The following is a 17,323-nucleotide window of genomic DNA, read 5'->3' as shown; positions in this document are numbered from 1 at the left end:
TCAAAAAATCGCGGGAGGTGCGTTAAAATCCTGGCGACGCTCCTGCATGGGTCCTCCAGGGCCGGTATTTTGTAGCGATGCCTTTAAAGTAATAATGCCTTTTCGCGCTTATCGCGCTTTGTCAGTGGTCAGAGCGATGGTCCGCTCGCGTTGTCAACGGGATCAGCCGGCCGTGAGCGGTGGATGATAAGACTAGTGTAAAATACGTCATAAGGCATCGCTACAAAATCGCGGCCCAGGATGCGGCAAGAGCATCTATTGCATCACTATAGCTAAGCATTACGAGGACGTCGGCCGCTCTGTGCACGTTGTCAACCTGGACCCGGCGGCCAAATACTTTGGGTACACCTCCTTCAACATCTGGACTCTGATAAACGTCGACATCATGGAAAACGAAGAGCTCAAGTCCGGTTGCTATTATTGTTGATTGCTGCTGTTATTGATGTTACCACCTGAAAACCTTGATAACAGTACATCACACAGATTCACACCTCACAAAGTCATAAGCCTAAGTGTACAACTATGTACAAAGGAAGGCTCCATTGTTCTGGGCATTGGGTATTAAATTTATGCCTAGCATCAAGCCACGTATTCACCGTACAAAGCCTCGCACGACTGCAGTGGCTTATGTTTGAGCAATACATATATAGGTATTACGCAGATGTCAACTAGGGAGTGCCTTCAGGACAACGTACGTAACAAGAGCTCAACAGGCTGCATGTTTGAGACCTCTGGTTTAGGGAGATGCATTTATTAAATCACACTCCTGGCTTGTTTGTACCAATATTTCAATCGGGGGTGTCATGTGGCAGTGAATCTTGTCTGATACCAAGTTCAGGCAGTCATATTCTCGGACAATCCCTTTCAGCGATAGTATCGCCTTCCCGTGACTTAGTGCTCAACCAGCCAATCAGCGTGCACCGGATGGCCGAGGCGATAGTTCTGCCGAAAGTTATCGTCCCAGAATTACATCCCCAGGTGGTGCTGTTTTTCTATTTCATTCAGAATATTAACTGCGTGTGGCTAACAACAACGCAAGACCAAGAAAATAATTTTTTGTAAAAACATTCTACAGTAGTGCTTTTTTTCTTACGAGGTAGAAACGGATGCAGTTCAATGCGGTTACACCCTTTAAGTGAACGACACCATCGGGGTTTCTTTCACTGATAACGCTTGGCTTCTTTGATTCCTGCAGCTGATGTTAAAATTAAATTATGGGGTTTTACGTGCCAAAACCACGATCTGATTATGAGGCACTGCCGTAGCGGGGGACTCCGGAAATTTGGACCACCTGGGCTTCTTTAACGTGCACCTAAATCTAAGCACACGGGTGTTTTCGCATTTCGCCCCCATCGAAATGCAGCCGCCGAGGCCGGGATTCGATCCCGCGACCTCGTGCTCAGCAGCCCAACACCATAGCCACTGAGCTACCACGGCGGGTTGCAGCTGATGTGCACTCAGTGAGACAGACCTGATGCGTAGTAAAGACTTCAGTAACCCATGCCCAGCTCTTTCAAATGGTGGCTGTATCCAGACGCAGTTTACAGAGATTAGCAGATTGAAAAATTGTGTTTAGAACATTTTTAGATGTTTTCTCGGGTAACTGCTTTCGGTATTCTCGCATTTGTGCTCCTAAAAATCACAAATTACGTGACGCCTACGGTTCAAAGGATGTTCTACATCTGCGCCATGGTCACGAGTGGTGGTGACTAACTTTGCCAGGGATAGGTTTATAGTATGTGTACGCAAACATCTAAGCAAGTAGGTAGAAAGGTAACCACCGTCCCAGCATTGAACGCATCATGACGAGACCGCTTTGGCTTTCAGTGGTGGAGAGATGCCTTTCTTTCATTTCAATTTCCTTTATTAAGAAGAAGCTTATTGCATATTTAACCCTCATTCATAACTCTGCATTTAAAGATGCATTTAATTCCTTGTATGCTTCCTTTTCCTTCACTGCCCGTCTGCTTAGAAGGGTACTGACATGATACAGTCATCTCTTTTTTTGGCTTTTAATGAAGGTCTGGTACTTCTAAACCACAGAAAAAATGGAGTCAAGCCTCACAATGCCCTGAATAATATCTTTTCTGTAGCCAGTTTCGGTTTCATTTCCTTTCTACTGTGTTGTGATGTCATGACGACGTATGTGGTCACGTATATGGGAGCAGGACATTGCAACCAATAGGTGTTTCACAATAACTGACACGTATGACGTGTTTCCAGCTCCCAAAATCACTTTCGTCGCATTCAAATGAGCCTTTGAGACCCGTGTATTAAATACAGAGGGTGCCACCTTAGGAGGTGTGCATTCGGACACTAGGTGGTGTTACTAGATGCCTGTCGCTAGAGTAACTGTACCTTTAGGGATCTGCCTTTCACATTGCTCGTCTTCCCATTGGAGCGGAGGCTCCCATAATTCAAGGTAGTCACATTAGATTCGCGCTCGCAGCTGAATGTACTTCCAGTTGCAGCGGAAGTGACGACTACGAGGCCAGCGCGTACTCGCCAATGGCTCGGCGATAGCTCTGGGATTGCAGCAGACGCCGCTACACTCTAGAAGGCAGAGGCACATTATTTAAGCTTAGAGCGACTGCCTTGGCTTGCAGTTGCAGCCGACAATGGTGGAGAGGAGGAAAGGGGCCGGAACCACCATTTCGGCACACACGGCAGGCAACTTTTAAAGGAGGCATTGGTCTGGATCAACTCAATGTATGCCTTTAATCTCCCTTAATGTTACTTTACGAGCTGACAGAGCATTACTCAACATTGCCATAAAGTGGTGCTCATACTGAAATGCTTCAACTGCAGTGTCTTGTCTTACACCACAGATTGTGTTTTAATATCACTCCTTTATCCTAGTTTGCAGGATTCTTTCACGACTTCCATTTAGTAATTCTTAATGTAAACGAGCAAAGGAATGGCATATTTCATGAATTCCAAGTGGCTGTTCTGGCTTCCTTGATGCTGCCCAGATCCTTACATTGCAGTCACTAATTGTCATGTTGGACACACAGACAAAAGCAACAGTGTTTCATTGTGCCAGCAGCGTGCAAAATGATTAGCACTTACAGTAAACAGCATCAGTCGTCTTTGTTTCAGGTTTGTCAGATAGTCTTACATAGCACGGCATTATTGTTGAGTCATGTTTGGATTGTTTTGCGTATGTGTGTGCTAGTTAATGCCTTGTAAAGTACACTATGGTCAAAACATAGATGGTGTCCAGAAAGCAGACGTGGCAATACCTGTGCGATCTCGGGGCACACTTGCCCACGGTGACGTGGAGGCTTCCCTCACACTCGGATGCAAGAGCGAGCAATGTCTCGAAGAGGTGATAAGGGGAAATGTAGAATGCAGAGAAGTGAGCACGTGTGCTACTAGTAGCACTTGGGGAACGCTTCAACCTCAACTTACTTGATCCCTTTAGTTTTGGAGTCAATAATGTGCCATTGTATTTATTATTAGTGTTTTAGAAATTTGACAAAGAATGTAACACCCTTCTACAACTGAACGAATGACCATGAATGTGACAGCTTGTTACAACTCTAAAATAACATGTAGATTTTTTCACCTATAGTGGCTGGCCCTTATTATTTTTGTATGTGGTGAGATAAATGGTGGTCTTTGCATACAATAATTGGAAAGTGATTTCCATGAAATATATTCCTTTACTATGCTACCGTACACCGTAATCCACCATTAGGGACACTTCGCAAGTGTGGTGCAGCCATCAGAAGTTCAAGCATTGGTGTTCATGTGTTCTACTGTCTTACTACCCGGGACACTACTACACAGGTTCGCGTCTACTCTACCAGAATCTCGAAAGAGCACTTCGAGCCCACGTACTACAGCTCGCAAGGTATCACTGTCACCCTCTGTGAAACTGAAGTGTGACCAGACCCTACAAGGACGGCATTATCAAAGCACAGCTTCACATCATATAAATACGCATCCATTTCTTGCAGTTCTGATGGAGGTGAAGCCTAGTTCACACCTATTATCTATGCTAGGAGTATAGAAGAAAATAATTCCAATGCTAGGTTTCAAGCGGCTAGTTTTATCTTGAATTGTAAGTGCCGTTAGCTCTTGAGCTGCACATTACAGATTCATACGTGATCAGAATTATTAACGCAGTGTGCCCCTGGAACTAATGGTACTCTGATGAACATGCAACCATAGAGTGTTCATCATTGCTAGATATTCCCGTTAGAAATGTCAAGGTGCATGCGGTATTCAAAGGCATCTTGGAACCATCCTAGCTTTACATATTGAGTACAAAATGAAAAAACCTGTATTGACAGAAGAGCAAAGCTGGCATAATGTAACGATTCTATATAATTTTTTTCTTCCTGCGTCTCTTCAGTGTGTAAGAGTGGCTCTCGGCATACATTATCATCACTATATGTGGGCTGAGAATACAGGATGTTAAGAAAGCATTTAGAATTAAACTAAGAGAGTCCTTACATTATACTCGGCTAGAATGATGAGTTCGATACTCGCGATACTTGCGTTTTAGGGTTGCTTAGAAAAGGTGGTCCTCACAGCTTGGCTAGCAACCGAGCATACATTCATGGGCTCTCACATGGCGACACCTAGCGTACCATGGAAGTGCATAGACGACAACTGCAGAACAAATTTTGCAGTAGCTCTTGTAGATGTTGCTCCCTCAATAAGCAGACACAAGTTTAATGCAATCAGGTACTTTTGGCTTTAATGGCAAATGAGAATGGCTTGCGACCCTTGAGCATGCCAGCCCAGATGTGTTAATACTGCTTATGGCGCAGGCTTCTCGATACACAAGTCCCTCAGCAGCATGGCAGTTGAATGTTGAACTGCAAAAAAAAAAAAAAAGTTTTAAGCCAATTTTATAAAACAAAATGCATGCAAGCATCTTCAGAGCACATGATCTGTCACCTCCTATACAAGAGGAGCCCTCCACCCTTTCAGCCACATCAGGCCAAAAAAAAAAAAAAGAAAACAGCCACTTCACAAAAAAATATCACTGCATTACTGCATTTTCCGGTGTATAAGTCACATTAAAAAAAAATTTTTGTCGATGTGTCTTATTGAACGCACCACTTATATAAGTTTTTATTTTCTCGGAACAACTGCCATAAAAATCAGATTGGATGCTATGGCCCCGTGAAGTGCGCTGGGATGACCTCCTCTGGCAGTCACTACGGGTTGTGTGCGTATTATGGAGGTACCGGGTTCTTCACATGATCGAGTTGTCGAGCACCGTGCGAGAAAGATCGAGCAGCAACGCAAGCGGCGACAGGCTGATCACGAGTCGACCGACCCCAAAGTTGTTGCATTTGCAGATCACTTTGAAGATATGGCGCGCTCCCCTGTGCTAACTACGCGGTTGCTACCAGAGTACAAGCCACCCCCCTCCCTCCCATGCTGCCTTCCCGCTTTCCTCCCTTGTGTGCAATTCGGCTCACCGTCACACACTTTCACTCGCCCATACAGCATGCGGGGACGATGTTATCACCCTTGGACTTTATACGGAACATTGCGGCGACCACGACGGCAGAAATGTGCCTGGAGTGTCGTCCTTATCATTGCTATCGCAATTATATAGGAATGGCACCCATGAGCTTGCACGTGGCTCGCATTCACGTAATGAAACCTCACTGTAATATGTTTAAATCGCTTACCCAATGGACAGGTGCATCTTATACACCGGTGCGACTTACATACATTTTTTTTTTCTGAAAAATTCCCATTCTGAGGGGGATGCAACTTATAGATAGGAAAACACGGTAATCAATGCCTTGCACACCCTGTTGAGGGGTACGTAGGCTCTGTGCCCGTGTGCACAGCATGGCTCAAAGTGCACTGGTCTTCTGTTATGTGGATGATGTTTTATGTGCAGTGATGAAAAATATCAACATATACTACTTTACGACTCTCCAAATTCTGCATGTATTTCTGTTGAGGTGCAATCAATGCGGAATCTGTAGTGGCAGCAAGAGGCCTAATTTTTCATACAATAAAAGGACCTTCATACTTGAATATTTAAAAAAATACTGCAGTCGAGGTCGAAAGAAGCCACTAACTTTGTTCCGTTACGCAGCAAGTTGCCGTTCATTAAAAACTTGTAGATTTTGCTTTGTTGCAATGCTGCGGGCAAGACGCTCTGCTTTATATAGTCGCAGCTGTAATGATCTGTGCCACAAACGAATAGAAATATTTGGGCAATGGTGGCAGAAACACTGGTTGCTGTTACAGATTTGTTCTATGGGGTAAGGGGCTGTTATATGTCGGTGGGGCCAAAAATTCTGGCTTCGAAAAATTTCCTAGATGTCAATTCTTGCTGCGAAGAGTGGTGGTGTCATGTCACCACTTGTGTGAAAGACGCCTTTTATCATATCAGTGACAGGTGGAGCCAGCTAGGCGTTTCTTTAGTGGTGCCACCACAGAAAAGACGGATTTCATATTCATTGCAGACAAAATAGTTTTGCTTACAACACACACAAACATGCTATTAAACTAAACCCACCAGGAAATGCTACTTTTGAGCAAAATTTCTGTGTAGATGAGGCGGCAGTTTAGCTGGAAAGGTCGTGTAACATGCGCTCCTATTTAGGCTACACTCAGTGTTACAACTGAACCTCAATATAACAAACATGGATATAATGAAGTAAACAGAATTATTCTCGCCGATAACATGAAACAATTATAAGCATATATCAAATGTAGTATCAAAAGGTTTAAAAAATGCAGCAATTAGCGGATACCGTAAGCGGTACAGAATCTAGAATTTTACCGAACCTACAGAATGTAGAACCCAGCAAACTGGGGTGACAATGAGCGAAGGGAGTTTACCTGATAAAGGAGACCCGATCCCTTCAGGATGTGTTTCATCAAAGCATCTTCGATGGTTTAGTCACGAGCAAGTTTGCCCGGGGCGACTCCAGGACAGCGGCTACCATCTTGCGAAGCTGCTTCATGCTGCCTGAGCAGTACAGGAACTGCGTACATGCGGTGACCACACCTTGGTGACATTCACAAATGCTTGTTTTTAAGGAGCCAATAAAAAAAATGGAAAGATAAGCCAGATAAGGTAGATTATGCTTGAGGAACACCAAAAAATGATATGTCACAGTGTGAGCAGTGACTTAGCAAGCCAAATATAGCACAAAAACGAAAGACTGATGGTGACGGAGCATTCGAATCCCCACAGCAGCTGTACACGGGGCTTGTATACCTTGACAGTATCCACTCATGGCTAGATTATTGTACATCAATCAACTCGACAGCGAAAGATTACATTGCACTCAAAAGTAAGCAAGCACAATTTATAGCATGCACATGCAAACATGACCAAAATCCACAAAAATACCTCAAAATATGCGATTAAATTAACTAAATTATGGGGTTTTACGTGCCAAAACCACGATTTGATTATGAGGCACGCCGTAGTGGGGGACTCCGGAAATTTGGACCACCTGGGGTTCTCTAACGTGCACCTAAATTTAAGTACACGGGTGTTTTCGCATTTCGCCCCCATCGAAATGCAGCCGCCGTGGCCGGGATTCGATCCCGCGACCTCGTCCTCAGCAGCCCAAAACCTTAGCCACTGAGCAACCACAGCGAGTCGAAATATGTGATGTCGCACTCTGTTGTTCAAAGACGTTTATGACTCAATTTATGGCTCCCCACTACGATTTTGCATATGCGTGCATATGAAAAATCGTAGATGTTGGTTTTCACATTTGCGCAGCCGATCTAATGAGTCTGTGCTCATGGCATGTTTCCCTGCACGCCTTGCCTAAAGGTAAAGAATTTCATTTTCACATTTGCGAATTCCATACATAAGCTTGTAGCTGTCGCTGTGATATATACTACAGCAAAGCAAAGAAAGCACAGCAATGTAAAACCACCGGAAATAAAAGATGTTCAGACAATTAATGATGCACAAATATGCTGTTCTCCTCTTCAGTGACAGAAACAACACTTACTACAAATGTATTGAAACTGGAGAAGGCAACATCACGCTTTATCGTGTGCACAGACCTATCTTTTACAAGCCGCAATTTTTGTTTCTTCCAACGTGTTCTTATTCTGGTTTATAAATTTCAAAATTTGTTTGTGGTTGTTTTTTCCCCCTTAACATAATTGTTCTGTTCAATTCTGCTGTGCAATTCAGTTCTGCTCTTTACTTATTGTAACCAAGTAAATCGATTAATTTGACTGCCAGTTTTTCAACATGTTGTTAAACATTGGTGATGGAATCAATCCACAAGTAATACTATGCGCCGTATGAAATGACTACACTTAGTAACTACCGGTGAGATTTCACAATTTTTGCACATTGGGGAGTCTGGAAAAACAAAACTATGCCAGGAGGCATCGTCGAAACTAGACTCCAGCTCTCTCAGCGCTTCGCCGATCAAACAACACAAAATTTGTGCTCCGATTGAATTGCCAACATAATTTTACAGCGAAGCTGTTTATGCGGACCCTGTGCCGTTATTGTCGGACTTCGCTAAAAATGGGCTGCGTGACCTAACGAGAGAGCAGAGGGAAAGGAGAACGGGGAGGGGGGTTGACGTAAGTCGTGCCGTCCAATACTCACGTTGGAGGGGGAGAGTGTTAGGCACGCCAACCAATGGCGGCGTAGGAAAAAAGTAGGTCAACGGAGGAGTGGGGTGTGAGAGAAGTTCGCATTAGCGTTGGTTGTATAGCTTTGGATTAGTGATTCCAGACATTCCACCCCAGCTACAACTATGGGAAGACCACGAGTAGAGCGTACTCCTGAGGAACGCGCTGCCTACCGAAGAGCGTCAGCGAGAGTTGGCTCGTTAACAGACTCGTCGTCATAGGGGCAACCCCGAGCTGCGCGCCAGAGATGCCGAGTTTAAACGGCAGCGCTGGGAGGCCAATCCCGAAGTGCGCGCCCGAGAATGCATGGTGTAACACTCGGTGTAACTAACACAGCTTCGCTGCTCAGCCATCTTCACGGAGTGGAAGGGGCGGTGATTTTTTTTAAATGACAGTAGCGATGCAGGCAAAGAAACTTCTTTAGGGTGCTCTAATATTATGATCCGACGTCCATGCTGTTTTAACAATGCCTCAAACATCAGTACATGCTCAGGAGTGTGTGATGATTTGATGATGGTGTTTAAATAATACCAATTGCAAGTCTGTTTTTCACCGCCAGGGGTTGTTTTTATCCATCAGCGTTTCAACAGCTTATATAAAATTTATTACGAGCAATCCTTCCCTTTGTGTGGAGTTTTCACTCACACAAGAGCACGTAGTCGATTTCGGACAAACCTACAACAGAAGCTTGACTAGCAGTCTAATCTACTTTTTGAAAACCGCCTACGCAAATGCCTTTATTCATTACTGTGCAATACTATACAACACTGTAAATTATTGTATAGTACTGTACAAATACTATACAAAGTAAGTATGAGCTAGCTCAAGGTGCACAACTAGACAAGCCTGCTTGTACAGAAAGCTGATCGAACACAATCCAGTATGATGAGGCTTGCGCATGCTCCTCTAGCTGACAACCATTGCTTCGAGAGCCTAAAGAATGTAGTAAAAGAAGGAACCAGCTGTTTTCAGCTATGAGCAAAAACAAATGCTCACTGCATCATAGGCGCTTACCTGTTTTCACATTCGCAAAGCCACGGCTTTGCTGCTTAGCATTGGCATCGGTATGACTAATATTCACGCCACCATATCTGTATAGTATTTTTTTTTTTCGCATGGTCTAACTTACAGAAGTTGGGAACTAGGGGCAAGGCGAGTATTTTGTGTAGTTCAGAATTTTTAAAATGTCAGTACTGATGCCAAAAAAATAAATTATTACTTTTGGTCATGCTTCTTGAGGTGCTTCTTAGAAGTTTCACATAAGAATTAAAAACTCTTTGAACAATTATTTCTGCTTTACTTCCACTGAAAGCACCAATGAACAGGATAAAATTTAATATATCATGATCTATGTTATGGATAATACGTCTTGGAATAAAACGTTCACAAACATGGAAGCACTGAAAATGAGCACATTTCTAGAGGTAAGGAAAGAGTTCCCTGGAGAACAGTCAATGCTCGTTATAAGAAAATCGCATGTGACACAATAGCTTTGTTATATCCGATATTCATAACAAACATATGTCTCTTGCACTCGGACAGCAGTGAGCTGATTTTTATTTACTTCATTACATCTGGCAATTCGTCATGTGTTCAATATATCGAGGTCTGACTTGCACATTACAGTGGGAAGCTTTGTTTTAAAGTAGTACAGTCATGGCATTTGTGAAGGCTTTTTTTTTTCATTAACTGAAGGTTCAAATGACAAATACCAGAATGTCCTAAATAATTTATTATAATAATCACTTTCGCAGATCAGATTTAGTACACAGGATGTGCACGCTTCATGACGCCATTATTCAGTGGCTCATTCCAACCCTGCAATCACTGTACAGTATACAAAATGTTTCTTTCTTATACGAGCAATGTCCTCATAGGCTATTCTTTCTGCAACAGCACATCGGCTATTTTTAAAATCTCTCGGTCATGACATCACAATAATGTTGATGATGCCAGATCGGCCACTTTGAGAACACCCTAGTATCAAATTAAAATATCCTATAAGTGTTTCCCTACCTTCACATTTGCTATGTGTCATTGCCTGATGCACGAGAAGCATATGGTAGAGTTCCTACAACTCCAGATATGTGCGTCGGTACTGATTTAAACCTCCAGCTGTTTTACGTCGATGTTAGTTAAACTGGGTTTAATGGCACAAAAGCAACTCAGGCTAAGCTGTACCAGCCACAAAGTGATAGGAAAATCAATATCAAAATCTGCAAAAGCTGTGTTGCTCTAAACCTTAATAAGGAAGCCTGTTTCATCTAAGGACTTCCATCAGGGGGCACAAGTGGGTCAATATGTAGATGGATGTAGAAAGTAATAACTGGTTATTGCTTGTACCTTTCATTTCCTTCTTGTGCATTTCCATCAGCACTCCTGTTCCCAGGGTCCCACCTGCACTCCAGCGCTGCAAGTTGAAACATTTGGTCTTGCGCACCACACCAGAGTGATGTGGTGCTCCGTCTGACAAGATCGATGGGCTTGCTGAGGCAGGGGTTCACCCTAGGAAAGCGAAAATGTTGCGTAACCAACAGGGGAGCGTGAACATTCGAAATTTCAAACATGAATCCGATGGCACATTCAAATGGTCATTGCCGTGTGCTCCTGCAAAGCTTCAAAGGTCGTTTAACAATGTAACCAAGCTTCATCATCGCAATGAGCACGCTCCTAAAGTGTTAACAAAACCGGAATAATGCTAGCAGAGTCATTTGTCTCTGTTTCTTTCACATTGTGGTTTAATTTTTCGTGTTGGAATGTGCACCCAAGAGATCCGAGAGTAACCAATGTGGCACAGAAGCAGCAAAACTTGACAGCAAGCGCTGTTTCAAAATGTGTCACAGTTTCTTCAGTTCATGCACGGTTCTTTTTTGAGCAGCTTGCTCTGCCGCATGGATGTGTATTTAGATAAAGCATGCAGCAGCAAATCGGGCAGAAACATAGGCGAAGAAAAGACACAAATTGTACACAAGGTCTGCAATGCAGCAGAAATGTGTCGGAAGAGCTTAGAGCCCATCGTTTTAGCGCACGTCAGGAAGTCTTACCTCACCAACATATTTACTGTGACAGCCTGGCCGTGGATTCCTCTCTCGGATTGTACTCGTCATCTTGGTTTTCATGTAGGTGCGCTGTGTATTGCGTGCTTCGGTTACAGCCTGCAATGCAATCAAGCTGCAGTGAAACACATGGTGTATATAGAATTAAAAGGTCATTAAAAAACATTCTAACTAATTTTATGGCTTTAAAGATTCAATGCATGCAGTGCGTTAGAGCCAGATCTGAAATGAGGCAAGGGTCAGTCTTTTTTTGTGGTGGTTTTTGAGATTAGTCTACAGTTCACATCAAGCGTGACGACTTTGTCACTAGAACTATGAAGATGTGGCCAGCAACTCGCTTCAACAATTTACTGAAGCATTTTTCACTCATGCTGCAGCACATATCTGCATTTGCAACAGGGATCGCATTCTGACAGGGTTTCTGTAGATACTCAAAAAGAGCCAGCAAGCTCCAAGCCATAAGGAGTAGCTCCACGCATTCGCCAACATCTCGGATATGATATCCTCATTCACTGTAGCCTGCTGGAACTTCTCTTTTCTAATGGTCTCAACTACTATTACTACTGGGATGCCATGGCTTGCTGCTGACCCACCAACTATAGTAGATGCTATCACCATATAAGGGATATCCTCGAGATTTTCACCATGACTGTCATCTTTTCGGATTTTCCTAAATACCACAGTGAAAGAATTCAACTTGGCATAAACACGATTGTTATAGGGTTCCCCAGTGATAGATCAATAAGGGAAGAAAGATTCCTCCACATGTGAATAAAGAAAGGGTGCTCATGGGAGTTTCCCTTTTCCCTGATTATTTGCCTAATATTGTTTGTGGTCCAAAAGATGTTTTCCTTGTGTATCTTGTGGAGTGAAAGCTACATCCTTCTAGAGTCGATAAGGTCTTCGCCTCCAACCCGCCCCTCCTTCTCTGCCATACATTTTTTTTTCCCCTTTCGGGATCTTCCTCAAGGTCTACATGCCAATGAACTTTGATGTGTCTACAAAGTAGTAGAATTTTCCCGAATGTTCAGCCATGCACAGCTCTCTTCCATCAGTGTGACTTCAGCTACATATGTCGACTTAGCTAGCAGGCGGCATTTGGTGCAAAGATTTATAGTGACGTGGAGTGGGGTCGCCAGTGTGTTCACGTCTACAGGCACATTCACAACGGTCTCAACTATGCCATATTAATTAAGCCTTGAATGTTACACTCTACAACAAGACATAAACAGAATATTGTGCGGAGCTATCAACCTTTCCCAGACAAATTTATAATGCAATTAGCATTCTTATATAATATTTCACACACTTTCACATTTCTATCTACCTTATCCATTTCTAACAATTTTTCCGGAACCACGTCAACTTGGGTCACTGGGTCACATGATGTAAAAGGTAGAGCATCGAGTTCCTGTGATGAGGGACTTGGGTTCAAAACCAACTGTCAGACCAATTTGGGTTATTGTGCATGTACTATACTGGGTGCCGCTCCTCAATGACAAAAAAAAAAAATCTAAAATGTCTCTGGTGCTGGGCGGAATTGAACCCCCATCATATATATACAATTTCGTCTGAATATATATTCACACACATGCCACATGTGGACTTTGCGGGAGCGTCACGAGACGGCGTGACGTGCTCTGACAGAAGCGCGAGAGAGCAGCCTGGTTGCATGTATGCTGCGTATATGCTTGATGGGTTTTAGTGCATATGGCAGGCATTACCAAATCCTGACTGGGAGCTTACCACTGTCATTGAAAAGAAAAGTGTACAATCACTGCATTCTACTGGTGCTGACATATGGGGCAGAAACTTTGGAGGTTAAGAAAGAAGCCCAAGAACAAGTTAAGGACCACGCAAATAGTGATGGAAGGAAAAATGTTAGGCCTAAGGTTAAGAGACAGGAAGAGAGTGGTGTGGATCAGAGAGCAAACGGGGATAGCCGATGATCAGATTGATGGCCACAGATTGTATCCGCAGCAGGGCAAGGAATGCCATCATCCACGCAGGTTTCAGCGGTGGCGATGTTATATTCATCAGCGTTTTTGTGGGTCTAGAAGAGATGCACTGCTGCTACAAATCGACTGTCCAAGAAAGATACCTCATCTGCAGCGAGTCCTCTCTCGTCTCCGTTCTTTGCCAGTATGGTGGCAAACTGTTCGTCGGTCTGTCATAGGACACATGTCAGTTGGTAGTAAGCGAGGTTATGCCACGGCATAGTTTTCGTGTCGAAGACACTCTGTTTCAACTTCGATGGCTTATATACCTCTGCTGCTTTCACAGGCGGAAGCTGCCTTAAGTCACCACGAAGTATGATATTGAATCCGCAGACGGGTTCTGCAACTCGGAAATCGTCCCGAGTCTTCGGTCAATCAGCACGAGCGTGTCTGCTGACATCATGCTAACCTCGTCCATGCATTTCACGCCATGGAAGATGCGGCAGAACAAGTTGGTGCCGCTCGCGCAGAGAGCTCAGTCAGGATTCTTGCCGGGTGTGACCAGCATGAAAGCGGTGTGCATGGTGACTCTGCCGATAGCCACACATGCTTTTCCAGTGGTAACGCAGGTCACAAAAGCTGTTGATCCTGGTATCAGGGTTGGTACTCTTGTAGAAACAGTTGTAAACGTCCATGATTGTGCGCTACACGAACATCCTTCCACAACCGTCTGCACCAGTAAAGAAGATTTGCAGGGGGTTCGGGTCAGGCGTAGTGAGGCGATGAATGCCTTCTCGCACAAGTTTGAACTGCCCCGCATTCACCATCTGCAGCCATTGTAGGTGACCGTTGCACTGCTGAAAGGAGCTTTCACTTCCAGTGTGGCTCGTATTGTTGTCAAAGATCTTGATGAATGCATTGCAATCGAGGATGTCCATCATTTTCCAGAACGACTGGCAGAGTAGCACTTGTTCTCGTTTGACATTGAACACGTCGGACACAGAGTAGTTATGATAATGAAGCACTGCATGTTGTGCTTTCTGTCGGCCATTGGCTTTATACGTCAGGTGTTCAATGTACGTAAGTGCTTCCAGCTTCAGTGGATGACCTTAGTACTTCTGAATTGTCACCTTGCACCACACATCTGTGCTGGTCTCATCCAACCCGTCCTGTTCCATTAACGCCTGACTCTTCTGGATGTGAACTCGCAGCTCTGGCCATGATGTGTTGGCTGTGACCACAACACGACTCGTATGCGACATGCCGAGACCGAGTACATACAAGGCTGCCTCCTGCACCGTCATCTCAACAGCTTTCAACATCTCGACACCGAGTTGTCGGAGAGCTTGAGTGTACATTACGCTCGAGTATGGACATTTATCCACGATTCCGCTCGGCCCTTTATGCAGTTTAAACATGCCTCAGTTTGCTTTGTTGACATACTCAACTATGTATGCCGCACACGCGTACACATCTAGCACGACCTGCAGGTCCATGTTCGAGTTCAGCACCGATTGTATCCACGGGTTGAAGTAATTACACTTCACTTGATTGCAATCCCACTTCAGCATCATAGTGGAACGTGGAAGGCCGGCATGAACTATCTCAACGTACTTGCTGGCATCGGCGATGTCGTTACGCCTCCAGAAATTCTCAATCGACTCATACACTGTTGTCTCCAAAGCCTCGTGGATATTAGTGTATCATCTTTCAACTTCCCTTGTCTGCTTCTCCAGCGTGGGCAGGCGGGAGCGGAACGATGACTTGGGTAACTTCCAAGAGACAGAAAGGCACATTAAATCGGCATTTCGTTCTGCCATTCTTGAAGCACATGTATACGTAGGCAGTGTTGGGCAGCACCGAAGATGCATGTATCTTAGATACTCCTTGGGTATCTTGCATCTGTATCAGTATCTGTATTTCCGATACATGAAAGAATGTATCGTGTATCTTAAGGTACAAGACACTGCAATCGCAACATCACCGTGCGAAACTATAAACGTTGGCTGAACTCCGCTTCTCAAGCTGATACTGCTGCCACTAAGCCACCTGCATAAAACGAAAGGCAGCGACATTCTTTTATATTTCCACCAGAGCCCTCCAGAGAGGGCAGGCGATAAGGTCTGCGCATCCCTATTGGCGGAGCAGAGTTACATGGTGGCGCTCACTCCGTCCCGACAAAAACAAGTGTGCGAACGTGCGCGCACTAGTCGTAGAAAATGCTTTCATGTTAAGCAGCTAAAGCAACCCCAATGGACTGTTTCGCAATTAAATTATACTTTCAGCAAGAAAGAAACATGTTGAGATACTAACAGACATTTCATTCAAATGTAGTAAGGTTGGTCAGGGTTACGGAATTTCCAAGCAAACATTTTTGTGTATACATTATCTATAAGAAGAAATTTGCGAATGTATCAAAGTATCTTAAGACAGAAAAGGAAAGTATCGAATTGGATACAATAACTGCAGTAGTATCTTGTATCTCAAACTCCTGTTGCTTGTGTATTTTGTATCGTATCATGATACAATTGCAATGTATCTTTGCCCAGCCCTGTATGTAAGTGTGCTGGTGCGTCTGACAGCGGGGTAGCGTTTCGGCATCTATGGAGATTAGATGTTCGGCCATTAGATGGTTCAGGCATTTCAGGAGCAGGCTGAAAGGAAGAAAACGAGTGAAAACGTCTCCATGCAAGCGCGACACACCTCGAACCCAGAAACGTCCCCGTCTGAAAGTCATCAACATTGACATCAGAATGTTCCTGAGGAAGAGGCTTAAAGGTCATTCTTATGGCAAAGCCTATCGCACACGGAGCAAGAGTAGCCAACTGGATTCTGCGTGAAGCGTTTCTAAAACATATTCTTTCGCACTTACATGCTGGCACAACCTCTCTTGGGCTCGTTGCTCCGCATCGGCTTGTCGCCCAAGTTGTTTGGTTTCTGCTTCCATGGCTCGAAGTTCTGGAACTTCTTGACATTGTTGGCGCCTGCTTTCGGTTTCCCGCACTCTGAAATCCCAATGTTCACGTTGCTGACGCATCAATGCAGCCACTCTTGTCCGTAATTCACGGTCTCGTTGCCTTCGCTGGCGTTTGGCTTCAGCCTCTCTAGCACGGTACTCCGGATCCTGCCTTCGCTGGCGTTTGGCTTCAATCTCCCTAGCACGCTTTTCCGGATCTTCACGTCTACGCCGCCTTGCCTCCGCTTCTCTTGCCCTAAGTTCCGGGTCCATAGCCCGTCGTTGCCGCTTCGCTTCAACATCACGAGCCCGCAACTCGGCATTCTCCCGCCGCTTTCTCCGCGTGGCCTCAGCATGTCTGGCTTTGGCCTCAGCGTTCTGTGCCTCCGTATTCCGTGGCCTCCCACGAGCTACAGTCCATGTATATGCCCCAGTGATACCAGCCGAAGTGCCTTCCGCACTAGCAGACGCCACCGCCTCCATCACACGCGTCTAATCAACGCCTCCTATAAAGACATTCTATTTAGGAGGCGTTGGTCTACTTCACCCCACACTGGGCATTAGCGGCCTCAGCGAGCAACGAAACCAACGCACTCGATCAAGGACGCGTGCACATGCGCCCGGGAAACGCTGGCGACGGACGCGCACGCCTACGGTCATACAGTTTCTCACTATTACTCTATCACTATGCCAACATAGAATAAAGAACCAACTATGCAAATGCCTACTCATAGAATAAAGAAGGCCTCCTTTAGTAAAGAAGCATC

General features: G+C 44.6%; 1 protein-coding gene across 4 annotated transcripts; it reads right to left on the bottom strand.

Annotated features, from left to right (window-relative positions):
• Positions 1–4,691: 4,691 nt before the first annotated feature.
• Positions 4,692–17,323, bottom strand: LOC119453323 (octapeptide-repeat protein T2-like). 4 transcript variants are annotated; one of them, XM_049667766.1, is made up of 5 exons: positions 16,473–17,323; positions 11,652–11,762; positions 10,951–11,112; positions 6,829–6,974; positions 4,692–4,829 (listed from the first exon to the last, which is right to left on the bottom strand). In XM_049667766.1, exons 1-3 carry the CDS (start codon positions 17,037–17,039, stop codon positions 10,978–10,980), a joined length of 813 nt encoding a protein of 270 aa, XP_049523723.1. In that variant the 5' UTR covers positions 17,040–17,323; the 3' UTR covers positions 4,692–4,829; positions 6,829–6,974; positions 10,951–10,977. The 4 variants fall into 4 exon arrangements, with proteins under 4 accessions (XP_049523723.1, XP_049523724.1, XP_049523725.1 ...); XM_049667767.1 differs by lacking the exons at positions 4,692–4,829; positions 6,829–6,974 and having other exon boundaries at positions 10,976–11,112; positions 11,652–11,778; XM_049667768.1 differs by lacking the exons at positions 4,692–4,829; positions 6,829–6,974 and having other exon boundaries at positions 10,979–11,112; positions 11,657–11,778.

The sequence above is a fragment of the Dermacentor silvarum genome, chromosome 5, assembly GCF_013339745.2.
Source record: "Dermacentor silvarum isolate Dsil-2018 chromosome 5, BIME_Dsil_1.4, whole genome shotgun sequence".
NCBI classification, from domain to species: Eukaryota; Metazoa; Arthropoda; class Arachnida; order Ixodida; family Ixodidae; genus Dermacentor; species Dermacentor silvarum.
This window is presented reverse-complemented; position numbering and strand designations above follow the sequence as displayed.